This window comes from Rousettus aegyptiacus, unplaced genomic scaffold (genome assembly GCF_014176215.1).
Source record: "Rousettus aegyptiacus isolate mRouAeg1 unplaced genomic scaffold, mRouAeg1.p scaffold_m13_p_16, whole genome shotgun sequence".
NCBI classification, from domain to species: Eukaryota; Metazoa; Chordata; class Mammalia; order Chiroptera; family Pteropodidae; genus Rousettus; species Rousettus aegyptiacus.
The window spans coordinates 42,040,272-42,058,025 of NW_023416291.1; the positions used below are offsets into that span (position 1 = coordinate 42,040,272).

Below are 17,754 nucleotides of genomic sequence, written 5' to 3' on the forward strand. Positions count from 1 at the left end.
TCCGGCCGGGAGAGGAGCCAATGGGAGCTCCCTAAACGGGAATAGCGGGGTGGGAGACATGAGTGCGTCTCGCACAGCATTTCGGGAACTGTAGTTTGACTTGATCCTGTGAGCCAATGGGATTCGGGAAACACGGTAAAACGGTAGTCGAGGTTGGGAATGGCCGAAAGAGATGATGAGGGTGGGAACACGCAGGAAGCGGATCCAATCAACAGGAAGGTTTTAGTAACGTCATCGTTACTCGCCGGAAGCGCGGCTCACAGGTGTTCGGAGGCTGACGGCAAGGATGCCTGGGTTCACGGAGCTCGGGCTGTCTTCGTGGCTCGTGGAACAATGTCGGCAGCTGGGTTTGAAGCAGCCCACTCCTGTGCAGCTCGGCTGCATCCCCGCTATCTTGGAAGGTGAGTATAGCACAGCCACTTCCCTAGGAAGCGTCCCCGCTTCTGTCGCCTCCCTTCTCATGACCCACGTTGGTTCTGCGAGGCAAGGGGCAGTCTCGGGCATTTCGGAGACCCTGGGTTCCGGAGGCAGACTAGGCTGTGTTGGCATTTAGGCACCACAACTGACTTGCTGCGTGTTCGGGCACAAGTAATGTAGCTTCTGAAACTTTAAATTTCAGAGCTAAGAGATATTTCGGTGAATAACTAATTGATAGTACTGGAAAAATTGAGATCTTACACTACTATCTTTATTTTACAAATGGAGACCGAGGCCGTCGAGGTTACCAGTAGATCCAGGACTCTGGTCCCGTGACTGCCCTTCTTCCCACTCTTCTGGCCCAACCCAGTTTTGCCATTGCAGAGATGCCCTTAGGAATCCTAGGACGTGGCAAGTTGAGAGATTCAACAAAGGCGAAAGAATCAACAGGGAACGTAAGATGCAGATTGGAGGAAGGCATTCCAGGTTCCCCAAGCTCAGATGCTGGGGTAGGGTTGTCAAAATGAAGTAGTACTTAGAAGCATCTTGGGCCAAATGGATGTGGGTTCCAGTCCAACCTGCTACTCACCAGGTATGTTCCTGGACACATCTCTGAGTCTCAGTTTCACCTGTTAAATGGGAATGATAACCACCTCTCCCTTCTAGAATTTGTCAGTTTCCCACAGTGGAAAGTTGTCAGTATTCCCAGAATGGAAAGGGCATAGGTCAGTACTGGGCACACAGTACCGCTCATTAAATGTTAGCTGTTGTAAAAAAAAAAAAAAAAAAAATTGCTGGTGTAAACTGTGCTCGATGGAACACCTGTCTACACCTAAACTGTGTTGATGTTTTTTTGCCCTCTGCCCAGGTCGGGACTGCCTGGGCTGTGCCAAGACAGGCAGTGGTAAGACAGCAGCATTTGTCCTGCCCATCTTGCAGAAGCTGTCTGAGGATCCCTATGGCATATTCTGCCTTGTCTTGACACCCACCAGGTGAGTCCCCAGTAGGCCTCTTGGGTGAGTTAACCAGCTGTGTTATCTCAGGCAAGTGTCTTTCTCTCTCTGAGCAGCACTTTCCCTGGGTGCAAAATGGGAATAGAAATCATGCCTCCTGTTGACTCAGGGAGTATAGGGCTTGACTCAGGGAAAGCGCTGGCTGGACAGGAGCTGTCAATAGTTTTGTAACTCAAGAAATAGACATATTGGGGTGGTTCTATAGTGTAGTGGTTAGCATGTCTGCTTTACACGCAGAAGGTCCTGGGTTCGAGCCCCAGTGAAGCCACGGCCCATTCCCCGGGCATGCCAGGCCCCAGTGTGCGCCTCTAGCTTATGGGAGGAGACACCCCGCCTTTAGAGATCCAGTTCTTAAGGGGAGACATCAACATCTGTAGGTCAGGGATGGAAGTTGTGGGGGAGGATTAAAAAAATTAAAATTTAAAAAAAGAAATGGGCATATTTCCTGTTCTTGGGCAGATAGATGTGACAGTTGACATTAAGTCCTGTAATGACAGTAGGAGAGGTAGGCAGGAAGGTAAGGCCTGGGAATAGGTGGGGCAAGGAAGTCTTCAGTCAAGGGTGCCTTAAAGGATGAGAAGGGTCTCTCAAAGGGACAAGTTTGGGAAAAGGTCATTTAGATAGGGAATGCAATTGCATTCATGCAAAGGTGTGATAGGCAGGAAACAGAAAGGGTCCTGGGGGCTGGGCATGTTAGACCCATTTGAGGAGGGCCTCGATTGCCAGGTTAGAATTAGAATTGATTCTGAGTAGCTTGAGCAGGAGAGGGCAAAACAGGAAGCCATGAAATGGGGACATGGACTGAGGAGAGGCTTATTTGGAGGTTGGGCTGAGGGACAGAAGAGAGGACTTGAACACTGACTAGCCCTGGGGAAGATGGGGCTGATGCTCAGGTTTCAGGCTTTGGTGACTAGTGTCAAGGCTATTGCTGAGGACGTGGGAGGAGGAGAGGCCAGTTTCAGTAAGGCTGGTGGGAGAGGGGTCATAGGTGGTTCTGGGGCCCAGTCTGGTGAGGGGCAGAGTCCACACAAGCTCTCCTATACCCAGTGTCATAGCTTTTGCCCAAAGGAGGCTGGGAACTGTAGAGGGCGTTTGAACAGGAGAGAGTGAGTCAGGAGGCCCTGGGGCTGGAGATGGAAATGGGAGGCAGGCATAGAACCCCTGTCTGACCCTGCCCTGCTCCTTCACACTCACAGAGAATTGGCTTACCAGATTGCAGAGCAGTTCCGGGTCCTGGGGAAGCCTCTGGGTCTGAAAGACTGCATCATTGTCGGCGGCATGGGTATGAGGGTCCTAAGGATGCTCTGGGAGTGGGACCCCCACAGTCTCAGACCACCTGGCCAGCCCCACCTCTCTACCTTTAGACATGGTGGCCCAGGCCCTGGAGCTCTCCCGGAAACCACATGTGGTCATTGCCACACCAGGACGCCTGGCTGACCACCTCCGCAGCTCCAACACCTTCAGCATCAAGAAGATCCGCTTCCTGGTGAGTTGGCCTAAACACTGATTCATCCACTTGGGAAACGTATCCCACAAGCCATTAAGTTAGGAATGTGACAATGACAGCTCAGAGACTCACAAGAGGTGGCCTGTACCAGGAAGGTGGTTGGGAACAGGCCTCTCTGAGAAAGTAACATTGGAGCTGAGACAGCTGAGGGACCAGGGCCTCTAAGACATCAAGGTAAAGTACTCCCAGGCCCACAGCCAGGACTGGGAAGGAGGTACATGGGGGAAGCATGCTGGCCTTGCATAGCGCCCTCACCCCAAACTCTCTGCCCCCACCCCCTGCTGCTGGCACTACAGGTGATGGATGAGGCAGACCGGCTATTGGAGCAGGGCTGCACTGACTTCACCGTGGACCTGGAGGCCATCCTGGCAGCTGTGCCAGCCCGAAGGCAGACACTGCTCTTCAGCGCCACCCTGACCGACACGCTCAAGGAGCTGCAGGGCCTGGCCACCAACCAGCCCTTCTTCTGGGAGGCACAGGCCCCGTGAGTCCACAGCTACATTTGGGGCAGGGGAAGGCAGGCAGGAGGTATGGGGGTCACATCCAGTGGAGATTATTGCTCATGGGTGGGGCGGGGCATTGGCTGAATTCAGCAGAGAGGAAACTGAGGCCCACCCATCCCCAGGGTACGCACAGTAGAACAGCTAGACCAGCGCTACTTGCTGGTGCCTGAGAAGGTCAAGGATGCCTACCTGGTCCACCTGATCCAGAACTTCCAGGACGAGCATGAGGACTGGTCCATCATCATCTTCACCAACACATGCAAGTGAGCGCGGGTGGTCCCCCACCATAGCCCTTCACAGAGGCCTGAGAGGTGGCTCAAGGTCACAGGTGACAGGCACACAGCCAGTCTCAGCACTCCAGGGCCTTTGCTCAGACCAGAGGTTTTGGAGGATTTGCTCAAGGAGGCTCAGAGAGATCAGGCAACTCACTGAAGTTACCACTCCTAAAGTCAGGGCCAGGATTTGGGGTTCCTCAGACCTGCACTTAACCTGAAGGACTAGTGGCCTTGGGCTATCCCCAGCCTTAGATCACCTTATCTGTTGTGGTCTTGGAGTGTCACTTGAAGCCCAGCACGGCAGCACACACACCTGGGGCTGTCCTTCCCGCAGTCCCAGGGGACTTTAGAATCCTCCGAAGCATGTGGCAGATTGTTAAGAAGCTGTGAGGTGTTCTAGCATGAGCCAGTGGATGGGCAGTGCACACTATATAAAGGGGGCCTCCTAACTGGTGCTGCTGCCCAAGAATTTATTGGCTTCCGGCAGAGAAAAGTCTGGATGTGGGGCTGACTCTTTGTTGGCTTGGGCCAGGGGAGGAGCCAGCAAAGAGAATGTTAGCAGGCAGGACTGCTACCTGGTCCACCTGATCCTGCACCTCTGCCTGTCCGTCCCCATCTGTGCAGGGCCATCTGCTTGGGGTCCTGGGCAGGGGCAGGAGCACCTTCCGTGGACCCCAGCACTGGAGGGATTGACAGCATGTCCGTCCCGCCAGGACTTGCCAGATCCTGTGTATGATGCTACGAAAGTTCAGCTTCCCCACTGTGGCCCTGCATTCTATGATGAAACAGGTGAGGAGAGCACTGCCTGGCAGCCTTGCCGAGACTCCTCCCAGCCTCAGGGCCTTTGCCCATGCTTTTCCCTCTGTCTAAAATGCTCTTCCTGCCACCCCCATCTTGCCCAGTGTGGCTATCTCACAGTCATCTCCCTCACTGGATTGTGAGCCCTGTTAGGGCAGGACCATCCTAGCTTTCGCCCTGTCCCCAGGCCTCATATAATCAGTGCTCAAACTATTGCTAGAGTGCTTTCTGACCTCCCAGAACCCCCAATTCTCTCCTCGACCTGGCACAGAAAGAACGCTTTGCCGCCCTGGCCAAGTTCAAGTCCAGTATTTACCGGATCCTGATTGCAACAGATGTGGCGTCCCGGTGAGCAGCCCAGGGTACTCCCTCACACTTGCTGGCTCAGTGACACCCCCACAGAGGGGCCAGAAAGGGAGTCTGGTTTCAGGCAAGGGTTGGGGGGCCCCAGCTTCACTGCTGAGTGACCTTGGATGAGTCCCAGCCTCAGTTTCCCCATGTGGACAGTGGTGCTGACTGCCTTCTGCCTCCAGGGGCCTGGACATTCCCACGGTGCAGGTGGTCATCAACCACAACACCCCTGGGCTCCCGAAGATCTACATCCACCGAGTCGGCCGGACGGCCCGTGCAGGTGAGCAGACAGGGTGGGATGGCCTTTGGGGACCTGTCCCTCCATCCTGCCTACACCATGAGGAGCCAAAGTCATGAGCTAGTGGGACATTGGTGGGTTGTTGGGGGGTGGGTACAGCTCACAGGTGAGAAATGTTAGAGTCAGCGTTTGCAAACTTGAGGAATTGTCCTTTCAAAAGCCAAGGACACGGGTACTTTGACTTCTTCATGTGACCTACACACTATCTCCTGGGGACACGGCACATCCTGCCCTCGTCCTCACCATTCCCCGTTGCCTCACCCCAGTCCCCTTCACCTGTCAGGGCTGCTAGTGAGGACCTGGCAGTGAGTGGTAGCATGAGTCTTGGTGGCTGTGATGTTGCCCTGTAAGATTTGGTGTCTATGTTTGGCCCTTCCCTGTGACCCTGGCCAGGGACCAAGGAAGCATCCATGTCTCTGCTCCCCAGCCCTGCCAAGGAGGGGCACAGGATTTGTGAGGTTTTCTTATGCCTGGAGTGGAGAGAGATGTGGTTTCTGGGGCTGGACTGGGTCTGGCCCTACTCTCTTGCCCTGTGGCCTGAGGCAGGTCCCATTAGCTCTCTGGGTCTCCCTGCTTTGTCAAATGATGGGTAATGAAACTGTGATGCCAGTTTAGGGCTGCTCCAGGAGTCACGAGCCTTATCAGGTATCAGTGCTGGTCCAGCACTAGTCACTGTCACAGAAATGGGGAATGGAGAAACTGGCATGCAGAGATCTGGGCTGAGGCCTCTCAGGGCTTATTGCTGACATTACTCAGCTTAAGCTTCTTGGTAGCCATGCCCCAAATCAGCCACATTGCCAGCCCCCATGCGGGGCCAAGCCGGCAGGAGAGCCATCTCTGCCTGGTGTCCTGCAGCTTCTGGAACTGACCTACCTACTATACAGAGGTCTGGCTGGGGTCGGGCCCTGACACTAGGCTTCGTTCACCTGTCCCCACCTGCTCACCAAGTTCTCCCCTCAGTTGAGAGGAGCCTTGACCTGCCTCTGTTGGTCCCTCCTGGCCCACGCACAGAGGTAACTGTGGTTCATCCTCACAGGGAGGCAGGGACAGGCCATCACACTGGTGACACAGTATGACATCCATCTGGTACACGCCATTGAGGAGCAGATCAGTGAGTAAGGGGGCATGGAGTGTGATACCCACTTGCCTTTTCACATGAGCAGAGTGAAGCTATGTTTTCCTTATGCAACCCCCCGACTTTGCCCAATTATTGAAACAGGGTCCAGTGGGGAAGCTCCCCACATGGCTGTTAGCTGCCAAAAGCCACATCCAGTGGGCAGGGACTTTGATTTCTGAGATCAGGCTATGTCGAACGGTTTATGTGGATGGGTCAGAGGCTTCAGGAACAGGGCCTGGGCCTGTTTAAAACCTCCCTCAGGTGGCTTAATGTGTAACCAAGACCAAGAGCCTCCGAGGCATCTCCAGTCACCACAATGACTGTCCACAAATTCAGAAACACTCTGACTTTAAAAGACACTGTATCAAAAAATAAATAAATAAAATAAATTTACTCCTATTCTAAGTCATAGTGTTGGTAACGACACAAAATGCAGTTTATACCTTCCTTAGGTCTGAAATCCCAGATCTTGCCCACCTGATTTTTATCTGATATGACCCCGGACCCCTTGCATTCCCCACCGCATGGGGAACTCCCTATGTGGCTGAAATTCTTCTTGTCAAGTCTGCCACCACCAACCCCACCCCCGCCCCCGCTGTCCACACAGAGAAGAAGCTGGAGGAGTATTCTGTGGAGGAGGCTGAGGTGCTGCAGATTCTCACACAGGTCAACGTAGTGCGGAGGGAGTGCGAGATTGTAAGTGTCAGGGAACTGAGCTGGTCCGGGGCCCAGGGTGATCCCTTCTAGATGGGGACCCCCATGACAGCTTATCCCTACCCCACAACCCCAGAAACTTGAAGCAGCCAACTTTGATGAAAAGAAGGAAATCAATAAGCGGAAGCAGCTGATCCTGGAGGGGAAGGTGAGGACTGGGCTGGAAGGTGGTGGAGCAGGGTTCCCAAGGTGAGGAGAATGATCAGCTCAGCTACCTTCCCGTCCTCCCCGAGCCAGGACCCTGACCTAGAGGCCAAGCGCAAGGCTGAGCTGGCCAAGATCAAGCAGAAGAACCGGCGCTTCAAGGAGCAGGTGGAGCACACACTGCAGCGGCAGAAGGCCAACAGAGCTGGCCAAAGGGGGCGTCCACCCAGGGCCCGACCTGAGGCCCATTCGGCCTCAGCACCCATCCAGGGCCCAGCCTGAGGTCCACATGGCCCCTGCTTGCCCAGCTTGGGACTCCTTCATCGAGCTGGGGGTTGGAAGGTCCTCCCTTGGAGACAGTCCCCCTTTTCAGCCTGCCCAGCCCCACTCAGCAGAGCCCACGGATACCCATGTTATGCAGTACATGGCTGCTCTTTCCTGCAGCCCCAGCTGGTCCCTTCTCAGAGCCTTGGCCAAGAGTCAGGCTGCAGAGGAGGAAAGAACACTGGCCATGTGGTTGGGTCCAGTTCCACACAGTGACCTCGGCCCACGTTTACCACAGGGGGTTGCTGTCGGGCCCCAGAGTGAAGGTATGTCACTTGTAGGAGGAACTCAATAAATGGTTTTTTTTTTTTTTAACTTTCCTGGTCTGACTCTTGGTTTAGGGGCAGGGGAAGAGGATATGGCTGTCTGCGCCTCTCAGTTCCCCCAGAACCTCATGTCACTCTACCCCACCCCCAGTTCTCCATTCCCACTGGGCCAGGCCCAGAGCTTTGAACTACAGTGCTGGCTGTTCTAGTTGGGCGACCTTGGGTTGGTGAGCCCCTCAGGCCCTCTCTTCCCACATCTGGAAAATGAGCATAGCATCTACACCTCTCCAGCTGTGGTCATGAGGTTGGTCAGATCATCCCCTTGGTGAATATGGCTGTAGTCTAGGAGTTCCCCTGCCTGCCCACTTCGTCAAATGTGGGATTTGTAGCCAGAGTGAAGGTGGGCTTAACCAGGGGCAACCAAAGTTCACGCTGGTCCAAGCAGTATACACTGAGCCCCAGGAGATGGGGAAAGCCGGGCCGGGCAGAGTTGTGGGGACTGATCACACCCAGCAGGCTCTGAGCCTCACCCTGCTCACCTGCAAGTGGCTTCCCAACCCTATGTGATGGAGGGCAGCTAAGGTGCACCTGAGAGGATGTGGGAGTGGGTCCAATGATGGTATTGAGGTGCCCGGGTGCCCATACACCACACACACACACAGCCACGCTTAGAAATGTAATCTGGGCACCAGCACATACCCTAGAGAGTCTGGAAATCCTACATAATGAAAAGCCCAAAACAGCCCCTGAACTGTGAGTGGCCAGGCCCTCCCTGGGCTGAGTTGGCCCTGGTCCCTGCCAGGGCGAATGGCCTGTTGTGCCGCCTGCGGCTGGCCTGTGCTCCAGGTGGGAAGCATTTGTGTAAAACCCCCTCCCACAGGCCCCAGCTCCCACATGGACCAGTGGCCAGGCTCAAAGCTCAGGGGGTGCCCTCGGCCAGGCGGGCCAGGCCCTCCCGAAGCTCGCTCAGCTCGAACAGCCTGACGTCCAGCAGCTGTGCAGCCCGGCCCACCTCGGCCCTTGCTCGTTCCCTTTCAGCCCGTGCCTCCTCCAGGCTGCGCTCCATTGCCCGTAGCTGGTGCTCCAACTCTGTGTTTCGGGTCTCCAGATCCTGCAGGGAGAGGGTGCGCAGGGTTGGGGGCCCTCAAAAGTGACCAAGGGCATCCAGCATCTGAATGCTATCACCATAGACCCCCCTCTGGGCCAAGTCTGCTCCACCTCTTAGCCACCTCCCTGCCTCCTGTGCCCAAGACACTCCTTGGGTCCCTGGCCAATTCGAAAATTATAGAACTGATCACATCCCTCTTCTAAAAACCCTCCTGTGACCCATCAGACAGGATGAAATCCATACCCCTCCCTCCTCCATTCTCATTCCAACTCAACCTCGTGGGCCTCCTTGTGGCTCCTTGAACATACTTATGTGCTCCCTACCTCATGGCCTTTGCACATACTGTGCATGCTGCCCAGGAGATAATGGGAGCATTTTCCCAACTTCTTTCTCCCTGGGATGCTTTTGGGGGTCAACATATCCTTGAATACCTCCACCAGCAGACTCACAGGACGTGCCCCATGAACTTTTCCTGGATAAAGTCTTTAGTGAAAGCCAGGCCGGTCAGCTCTGGTTTAAATGCAAATTCCTGACCTCAAGCTGGAGATGTGTTGAAGCCTGGATGGTGTCAAATGCTGGAACTCAGTAGACTCAAAAATTACTTGTTGAATAAATAGATATAAAATATTGTACCAACAACACCATTTACAAAATGCCTCAGACCTTCTACGCATCTGGTCTTCCCAATCCTTCACAACCTTAGGTAGATGTCTTCCTGACCCCATTTACAGGTGGAGAAACTGAGGCTCAGGGGCACCCGCCAGGTAGGGAAGATCCCAGGCCTGTCCAACGCCAGAGGCCGTCTGCCCATACGTGCTCGCCCCGCCCCCCAGCAGCCACACACACCTGCACCTTCAGCTGTGTCTCCTCCCGTTCCACTGCGTCAAGGGCCTCGCGGGGCCCAGCAGCCTGGCTCTTCAGTGTCTGGATCTCCTAGTGGAAAGAGTTCCCAGGGCCTATGCTGGAGATCCTAGCTCCCCCATGGGAGGTCAGGGAAGGTGAGGCCTGGGGACACACACACGCTCACACTCTTAGTGCTCACCTGATCCTTGGTTTGCACTAGGGCTTCCAGTTGCTCCACTGCCTGGCCAGGTCCCTCCTTCTCGCTGACTGGAGGTGGCTCTGTGGCTGCCTGGGCCTCCAGCTCAGCCACCTGCGTGGACAGAAGGGTCAGCCACTCCCTGGGGAATCTGCCTCCTGCTTAGTTCTGCCTAGACTAAGCATTCACCCCTGCTGGTTGTACCTACCACTCCAACCCATGGCAGGGAGGACTTTAGGGTCTGACACCCTTCTGAGGTTCATTCTATTTCAGACCCATTTTACAGAGTACGAAACTCTTGAGGCTCAGGGAAGTGACCTGCAGAGATCACAGTCAGTCTGTGAACCTAGACAGGACGTGAGGACGCTGGGGCTCCACAGATGCCCGAGACGCTTGGGGTCTCTAGGAGAGAGAGGTCCCCTCACCCGCTGCCGCAGCCGTTCAGCCTCTGCACGCTGGGCCTCCAGCTGCTGCCTCCACTGGGTGGCAGCGGCGTTGGCCTCTCGCAGGGCGCCCGCCAACTTGTTGTTGCTGTCCTGCAGCGCGAAGAACTCGGCCTCCCATTGCACCTCGCCCACGGAGCTGCGGGGAAGCGGGAGTCGGCATGGGGCAGAACCAGCAGAGCCGACGCTAGGCTAGGGAAGGGGCCGCACTGGGAAGGGGGTTGGAGTCAAAGCTGACTAGGGGGCGGGGCCAGGGCGGGCCGGCTAGGGGCGGGGCTAGGGCAGGGTAGTACCCAGGAGGCTGACCCTTGTCACCAGCGGAATCAGAGTAGGCGCGTGGTGTCAGCTCAATGAGATAGTGGGAATGCAACAAGGGGTCAGCCCATGGGGACATGGCTAGAACGGGGGGCGGGGCGGGTTGGGGAGGCTCCAGTGGGTTCAGAACTATCCGGGGAAAGTGTGGACCGGGCGGGAGCGGGGTCAGCACCAGAAAGGCAAGGTCAAAGTAGGAGCGCGTTGGGCTCTGGAAGCCGCAGGATTGGGGTCCCCAGGCCTTAGGTCCAGTCAAATCCGTCGCCTGTGGCGCCCCAGCAGTTTCTGAGAAGCTCCTCTCCCCGCCCTTCCTCTTGCCCGGCCCCTGTGTCCCGCCGTACCCCGCTTACCCTTCTGACAGCATCTTCTTGAGCCGCTCGCGCTCTGCTGGGCCAGGGGCATCTGCGCTCTGGCTGCGGAACAATTTCTCATCGCCAGGGCCGTTGGCGCTGACGAGGGGGCTCGGAGGCACCTGAGTGCATGGGAAGAAGCGGGGTCATAGTAGTGGGAGGGGTGGCTTCAGTCAAGGACCTGTTAGGTCATGGTTGGGGTCAGGGCTCCTGTTACTGGGGTCATGGCAGGGTAGGCGTCCTTTCCAACACTGGGACGCAAGGGTGCCATTCCCCTCCTTACCCACCCTCCAGGGCTCCCCATGGCACATGGGCCCCCACACCTTGCCTACCTGGGCTCTCACCAACCGCTCAGGAGCAAACCTGATTCAGACCAGTCTAAACCCACTGAAATATTCGATATCTGTCAAGGGGGAACAATCTAAAACCTCTGTGCTATTCCATAGGCGCAATGCCCCTCCCTGGGGCGGAACTTCAATATCCATTTCAGATTCTAACAGGAAGTCCTCTCCACCAGGCTGAATGCCTTATGAATCCACCTTGCTGCTTGGACCACTGAGTCCTGAGTGCAAAGGCTAGCCTGTTTTTTCATCTCTGTAACCCTTATGTCCAGTCCTGGGCCTGACACACAGTAGGTGGTCAATAAAATATGCTAAATAAATTAGTTGGGGGAAACCACCCAGGAACAGTTCTTTACTCTGGCCCCTACTTAGCCATCTCAACTTCCAGGTTTTCACCCTGCCATATGAACTGGCTTTCTGGCTTTCTCTAAGCCAAAGCTAAGCCAGATCCCTTATCCCCAGACATGTTCCACAGCACCCATACCCTTCCTCCACGGTCGCTGCCATGGATCTGTGAGCATTTGGTTCTGGGTACCAGCACAGTGCGCAGACCCCCTGATATTGGTTAAGTGTTGGGCAGGCACGGAACAGGGAGGGCTGACCTGGTGGGCAGTGAGTCCCAGGGCTGGATTGGTCAGCTCCCCGCCATCCTGAGATTTCTCCCTCGCCAGTCTTGCTGCTTCCTTCACTTCTTGGAACTTCTCAGCAAACTGGGCCAGGGAATGAGAGGAGAGGGACAGGAACAGACAGTCGACAAACCCCTGGCGTTCTCCTCCAGGGCCCCACCAGGTTACCCACACCCAGTGCCAGCCCTGTCACTTAGGAAGCAACTTTAGGAACTGTGTGTATCCCCTAATCTCCTAAACTGGAAGAGTGGGAAGGCTTGGAAAATGATGCCCCAGTGAGCAGAGTCTGTTTGAGGGTGGGGAGTGGGATGTTCACGGAAAAGGCTTACATTGAGCCATCATGAGAAAGGGATCCCCATTCCTCTCAACCAGGAGAGCTCTAGGTGGGTGCTGATCTGTCTTTAACACCTGGGACACGTGTAAATGTTTGTATGAAAAAGAGAAAGCAAGTCTTGGGCTTGGAGCCCTAGCCAGTGAGAAATTGAATGCCCTGTTCTCATTTTTGTCGTGTTAATATTTATATTTGTTGCCTATACTAGCTTTCCAGTTAAGGTAGGATACACTTTTATTTTCTTCATCTTAAAATAAATTTCCTTAGTTTGAAAATGATTTTTTAAAGAAAACATTTACAGACATACAGCCACCTGATTTATATGCAAAGGAGCCAGTGCAATTCACTGGGGGCAAGTGGTCTTTTCAAAGCTGGCCCAAGAGCAAAGCAACTCGATGCTCATGTGGGAAAAAATACTCCTACCTTACACCACCCACAGAAATAAATTCAAGGCTGAAATGTGAAAGGAAAACAAAAGCTTCTAGAAGAAAGAGAATAAAATTGTCATGCCCTCAGCAGGACTCAGAGAGAACTAACTACCCAGGAAAATAATGGATAACAGAATACTGAAGTCTAGAGGCTGTGGAGCGCGGAGGGAAGTGATGATGTAGTGTTAAGGTGTGTAGGGAAGCACCCTCCCCATTCCTGCACCAAAAGAGAGGTAAGGTGTACCCAAGATTGGAGTGGGTGGCCTGTAGAGCTGGGATGTAAACCAGGGAACAAGGAAGGAGCTTCTGCGGCTGGGAAAGTGGAGGCCCAGGGGCCCCCAATATAGCCAGAAGACCCAGGCTCAGTCCTGTCCCTCTCACCATGTACCCTCAAGACCCACCTGGGTCAGATGCTGCTCAGAGGCAAAGCCAAGGCCATAGACAGTGTTGGCACGACTGTCTGCCCACTGCCCGAACTTCTGGGAGGTTTTGGTAAAGGTCATGTTGGGGGTGACAGTGCTGTTGATAATGGCCTACAGAGAGGAGAGCAAAGATCGAGGTTAAATGAATAGTTAATAATGACATGAGACCCCCAAGGTATCACTTCGTATTAGTGCTTTGGAGGTTCTTGGATTGAGCCATTTCAGTAGGAAGAGATTGAGGTCCAGAAAGGGTCAGGGATCCCTCCTCCTTCTGCTCCTGGGCACTCAGCAAGACAACAACTAGACCCAGGCTTATTGCTGCTACCCCGTCACCTGCTACCCCACCTAGGCCCCGCCAGGACCTTGGCACCCCCGATGCTGATGATTCGATACACATTGCGGGTGGCATCATAGAAGTAGGAGACGGTGAGCGCGTGCTTGCCCGCGGGGATCCAGTTTCGCTTGGTGGCTGGGTCAATCTGGAACACGTGCGCACGTGTGCTGAAGATGGGCTGCTCCCTGCGTGGAGAGAGGAGCCTCAGTGGGCGCTGAGGACCCTCCGAGGGGCTGAGAGCCAAGCTGGCAGAGGCGGGGGCTCACCTTGTTGTGGACATTGGTCAGGCTGGACTGGATGGGCTCCAAGGGGCAACCAGAAGGGTGGCAGGAGCTGCTGGTTCAGCCTCTGGGGGAGGAGGAGGCTGAGTGTACCCCCAGGACTGGTTGAAGGAGGCCAAGCAGGTCCAACCTCAGGACCCACTGCAAAGTGCACCACTCATAGAACTTCATCGAAAAGGTGAGGGAATCAGTAGATCACTCAGAGCAAGAGCAAGAACACCCTGACTCTCCGTCTGGAGAAGCCTCCACAGCAACTTGGGCAGGAGATGGCTTTCTGAGAGGAGCCAGGGGGCCCCTGACATCTTAGCATAAACCTCTCATCATCCTGGTTCCTGGATCCCTACTGAAGCCACCTCTACCTCTGGGTGCACCAAGGGGGCCAAGCCAGCTCCCCTTCAGTACTTTGCCACACATTCACCCAAAGGTCCCCACACCAGAGCCTCCAGCAAAAAGTGGGGTAATCATCAGGTGCCTACTGGGAAACCAGTTCCCACTGGCCCCAGAGAAGGCCCCCTCCACTCCCACTCTAGGGCACAGGCACAGCATTAGTCAAAGTCCAAATCCCCAGGGAATCTCCATCCTTGTAGAAAAACAGGATGCAGCCCCTAAAGACCACCCTGGTGCCCACGGCCAGATTGCCCATCACCATTCACTCCCTATACCATGGGGGGCTGGGTGGAACCCAGGACCGGGAGATGGTCTCCCCATTCTCTTTGCTGGTTCCCTATCCACCACCCCACAGAAGCCAGGAACAGCTGCAAGGGGAGACTTCCTTACCCTCCCCCTGCGCGCTCGAACTTGTATGCGTTAGTCCTGACAGGATTTGTAGGGAACCCAGGAGGGACTTGGGCGGGGGCAATTGGGGGAAGGGACGCCTGGCCAAGTGGCCTCCGTGGTTAGAGGGGGACGCCCCCCCTCCCCACCACCACCACATCCCTGCCTCCATCCTGGGCAGCTGCTGTCCAGGTCACAGGGTCTGAAACCGGAGCCCCTGGTGGGGGAGGGGCGGCAGCTCTGGCCCGGGTTGGGGGCGGGTCCGGGTCAGGCTGGGGCTCCACGGTGCAGGGGTCCCAGGAACTCAGACCCTTCCGGCCAGGACGCTCCTACCGCGACTGGCGCGTTTGGGGAAAGTTACTCACCAACTCATCATGCGACTCAGACGCCGCGGGGCTCCGGGAGAGGGCCCGACCCTGCCTGGTGCCTGGGATCCCCGATCGCCTCTGGGGGCGAAGCCCCACCCCATGCGCCCCAGTCCCGGGGCTTGATATTTAGTCAGGATTGAGTCCTCACCCGTATGAGGAGCGGGGCGCCCAGTAAGCGCCTCAACTTTGGGTCCCCTACCTTGGAATTTCCGAGATCCCCGCGACGCCCCGACTCCTGGTCAAGAACTTCGGAGATACATTATCTGCCTCCTCCAACACCAGGTCCAGAACTTCGGGGATCCTCCGCACCGCCCCGATTGCTGAACTTTGGGGACCCCCTGCCACTCTTCCATCCCCAAGTCCGGAATTTTGAGGTCCCCTCTTACCGGTCCCTGCCCGAGGTCTGAAACTTCGGAGACACCTTCGCAGCCTCCTCCGGGGAAGGAACTTTGGGAACCCCTTAGCACTGTCCCCGACCCGACCCGAGCTCCGGAACTTCAGGGCCGCTGCGCCCCTTCAAGACTTGGAATTTCGGGGCTCCTCCTAGCCTCCGTGTCTGGAACTTCGGAGACCCCCGCTCCCTTCCCGGCCCTGGAACTTCGGGGCCCCTGCGCCCCGACGCAGGCTTGGCCGGCCGGGCTCACCCTACCGGATTAGCGCCTCGTGAGTGTCCCGGCGGAGTCGGGTGCGGCCCGCGGCGCCGACTCCCCGCACCGGGCGCCCGGCTTGCTCGATGGCTCCGGGCCCCGCGCCCTCCGCGCCGCCCTCCGCGCCGCCCGCGCCTTTGTCTGCGCCGCCGCCGCCGCCCGCGCCGCCTCCGGTCCCATCGCGGTTGGTCCCGACGCGGCCGCCGCCCGCCCCGCCTCCCGGGGCCCCGAGGCCTCCCGCAGCGCCCCCTACTGGGTCTCCGCGGCAGGGGCGGGGAAGGAGGATGCGGGTGGGAGAACCCGTAGTAATGGGGAGAGGGCTGGGGGTGGGGGTAAGAGCGGGAAAGGGGACTGGGGTGGGAGTGGCGACAAAGACCCAGACCCAGAGACAGAGAAACGGGGAGAGAGGCAGAGACACTGGAGACAGACGAAGAACTACAACCGCGTATCAAGACAACTGTGACAATGCCAAGGATGGCTGGGTGACAATGATAATTGGTGTGTTATGGGGTTCACAAATCCAGGGAGTCTCAGTGTCCAGTTCCCACCGAACGCTGAGTCCCCTGGAGGTCCACAGGCCTGGACTGCCACATCTGGTCTGAGGGAGCCCACCCCTTCATACACTTGTCGGAAGCAGATCCTTCTGGGGCTGAGCCTTGATCAACTCCCCAGGCACCAGCCAGCCTCTGAGTCACACAGGGCCATCCCTTTGTGGGCAGAGGCACCAAGATTCCTCAGACCCAAGGCCCACAGTTCCTTGAAGCTCCGAGCGTCACAGTCGAGCTTTCTGACAACCAGAGAGGTTTTGTTTTTGGTCTCTGTCACGTACCCTTTCCCTTTTCTTTTATTTCTGTTCCCCTGACAAAAAAAAATCACACATCTGAGCTGGTAGCTACTTTCAAATTACCTTTAGGTTAATTCTGGAGACTTATTCCAGGGCCAAGATCTGAGTTTCCTCCCTCCAAGCCTTTGCCCAAGCCGTTTGCTCCACCTGGAGTCCCCTTCGGCTCCTCTCCTCCTGGAAGCTTCTCTGACCATCCTGGGCTTGGAAGGGATCTCTCCCTGCCCTGCCCTGCCCCATTCCCTCTCCCCTTTCTGTGAGATCCCTGACCTGTGTTACCTGTTTATTACTTCAGTTGTGGCCAGGTCTGGGAGCTTCTGGAGGGCTGGTCACTTCTGAGATTTCCTGGGGAAACAGGCGCAGACTCAGTTTCCCAGGCTGTTTCTAACTTCACATGGCATCTGCACAAGCAAAAGACTTGGCTTCACTCTCAGGCCCGAAGCCACGAAATGCACGAACATTGTGGGGAACAAAGAGAATACCGTCTGTTCTGTGCAAAGAGTGACTTTTTCTTATTACCAAAGAAATAATAATAATAATAAAACCTAACTGGAAAGGTGCCAGCAGGGCCAGCAAAGGCTGCTGGAAGCCTGTCAGGGTGTGCTGAGTGGTGGCCTGCTCCAGAGCTGGGGCCACATGGCCATTCCGGCATGTGCGTGGAGTGGAGGCAGGCCATCTTTCCTCCTTATGTGGGCAGAAGGCAATAGCATGAGAGAGAGTGGGGAGCTGAATCCTTTCCTGGGCCCCCGTCAGGCTCCAGGAGGGGCTGGGATGGTGCTGGCCTTGAGCAGCCAGGACCTGAAGTTGTCCTGGTTGAGTCCAGACTAAGGGAATGGCTTTGTCAGTTTTAGACCTGTTTTCTCACCTGGAGCATGGGCTGATGTGCATAGGGCTGGAGTTGGGGAAGAGGCAGGGAGGATTCAGGTGACCTTAGCACCTCCTTACTGTCCCCAAGGTGTAGATGAGTAGGGTACTTCCCTAAACCGCCACCCCCACCCCAGCCTGAGCCCTCTTCTCCTTGGGGCTATCCTTGAAGAGCAGGCAGATGTCACCAGCCCAGGGTGGCTGACTAGAGTAACAGCTTTCCCTTGGAACTGAGGAAAGATGTGAGAGAATGAGCATCCTGTCATAGGAGGGACCAAACAGAAACTTGAATGGTTTGTTTGGCTCTAGGGAAGCAGTTTACAGAGCACTTATGTCCTCTGACTAGTTAATGCGACCCAACCTTTGGAGAAAAGCTAAAGCCTATCTTCTCCCCAGAGGGTTTCTGTCCCACCAGATCAAGAGAAGTTTTCACTCTTCCCCAAAGCTACATGCACAACTCTGTGGCGCGGTTCACAGTGGCCACCTAAATTTGTTATGGCATGATTTCGTTACCATCC

General features: G+C 55.8%; 2 protein-coding genes across 8 annotated transcripts; one reads left to right on the plus strand and one right to left on the minus strand.

Moving 5' to 3' along the window:
- The first annotated feature begins 248 nt into the window (after positions 1–248).
- Positions 249–7,776, plus strand: DDX49 (DEAD-box helicase 49). Its single transcript, XM_016132474.2, has 13 exons — positions 249–401; positions 1,286–1,409; positions 2,627–2,712; positions 2,795–2,916; positions 3,234–3,421; positions 3,563–3,703; positions 4,429–4,504; positions 4,785–4,861; positions 5,047–5,144; positions 6,199–6,273; positions 6,887–6,975; positions 7,070–7,141; positions 7,231–7,776. Exons 1-13 carry the CDS (start codon positions 287–289, stop codon positions 7,417–7,419), a joined length of 1,452 nt encoding a protein of 483 aa, XP_015987960.1. The 5' UTR covers positions 249–286; the 3' UTR covers positions 7,420–7,776.
- Positions 7,777–8,390: 614 nt separating this feature from the next.
- On the minus strand, positions 8,391–15,689 carry HOMER3 (homer scaffold protein 3). Of its 7 annotated transcripts, none has more exons than XM_016132479.2 (10): positions 15,534–15,689; positions 13,728–13,809; positions 13,490–13,646; positions 13,107–13,238; positions 11,923–12,030; positions 10,980–11,101; positions 10,300–10,456; positions 9,878–9,988; positions 9,682–9,768; positions 8,391–8,838 (listed from the first exon to the last, which is right to left on the minus strand). In XM_016132479.2, the coding sequence occupies exons 2-10, from the start codon at positions 13,739–13,741 to the stop codon at positions 8,647–8,649; spliced, it is 1,080 nt and encodes a 359-aa protein (XP_015987965.2). In that variant the 5' UTR covers positions 13,742–13,809; positions 15,534–15,689; the 3' UTR covers positions 8,391–8,646. The 7 variants fall into 7 exon arrangements, with proteins under 7 accessions (XP_015987965.2, XP_015987966.2, XP_015987964.2 ...); XM_016132480.2 differs by having other exon boundaries at positions 15,271–15,678; XM_016132478.2 differs by having other exon boundaries at positions 15,084–15,678.
- Between the last annotated feature and the right edge of the window lie 2,065 nt (positions 15,690–17,754).

Coding starts and splice junctions, on each gene's coding strand:
- HOMER3 (XM_016132479.2), bottom strand. Junction 13,239..13,489: donor TCAGCATCGGGGGTGCCAAG/GTCCTGGCGGGG, acceptor TCCTCTCTGTAG/GCCATTATCAACAGCACTGT. Junction 9,989..10,299: donor CTGAACGGCTGCGGCAGCGG/GTGAGGGGACCT, acceptor CTGTCCACGCAG/GTGGCTGAGCTGGAGGCCCA.
- DDX49 (XM_016132474.2), top strand. CDS start 287: ATGCCTGGGTTCACGGAGCTCGGGCTGTCTTCGTGGCTCGTGGAACAA. Junction 1,410..2,626: donor CTTGTCTTGACACCCACCAG/GTGAGTCCCCAG, acceptor TCACACTCACAG/AGAATTGGCTTACCAGATTG. Junction 3,704..4,428: donor ATCTTCACCAACACATGCAA/GTGAGCGCGGGT, acceptor CCGTCCCGCCAG/GACTTGCCAGATCCTGTGTA.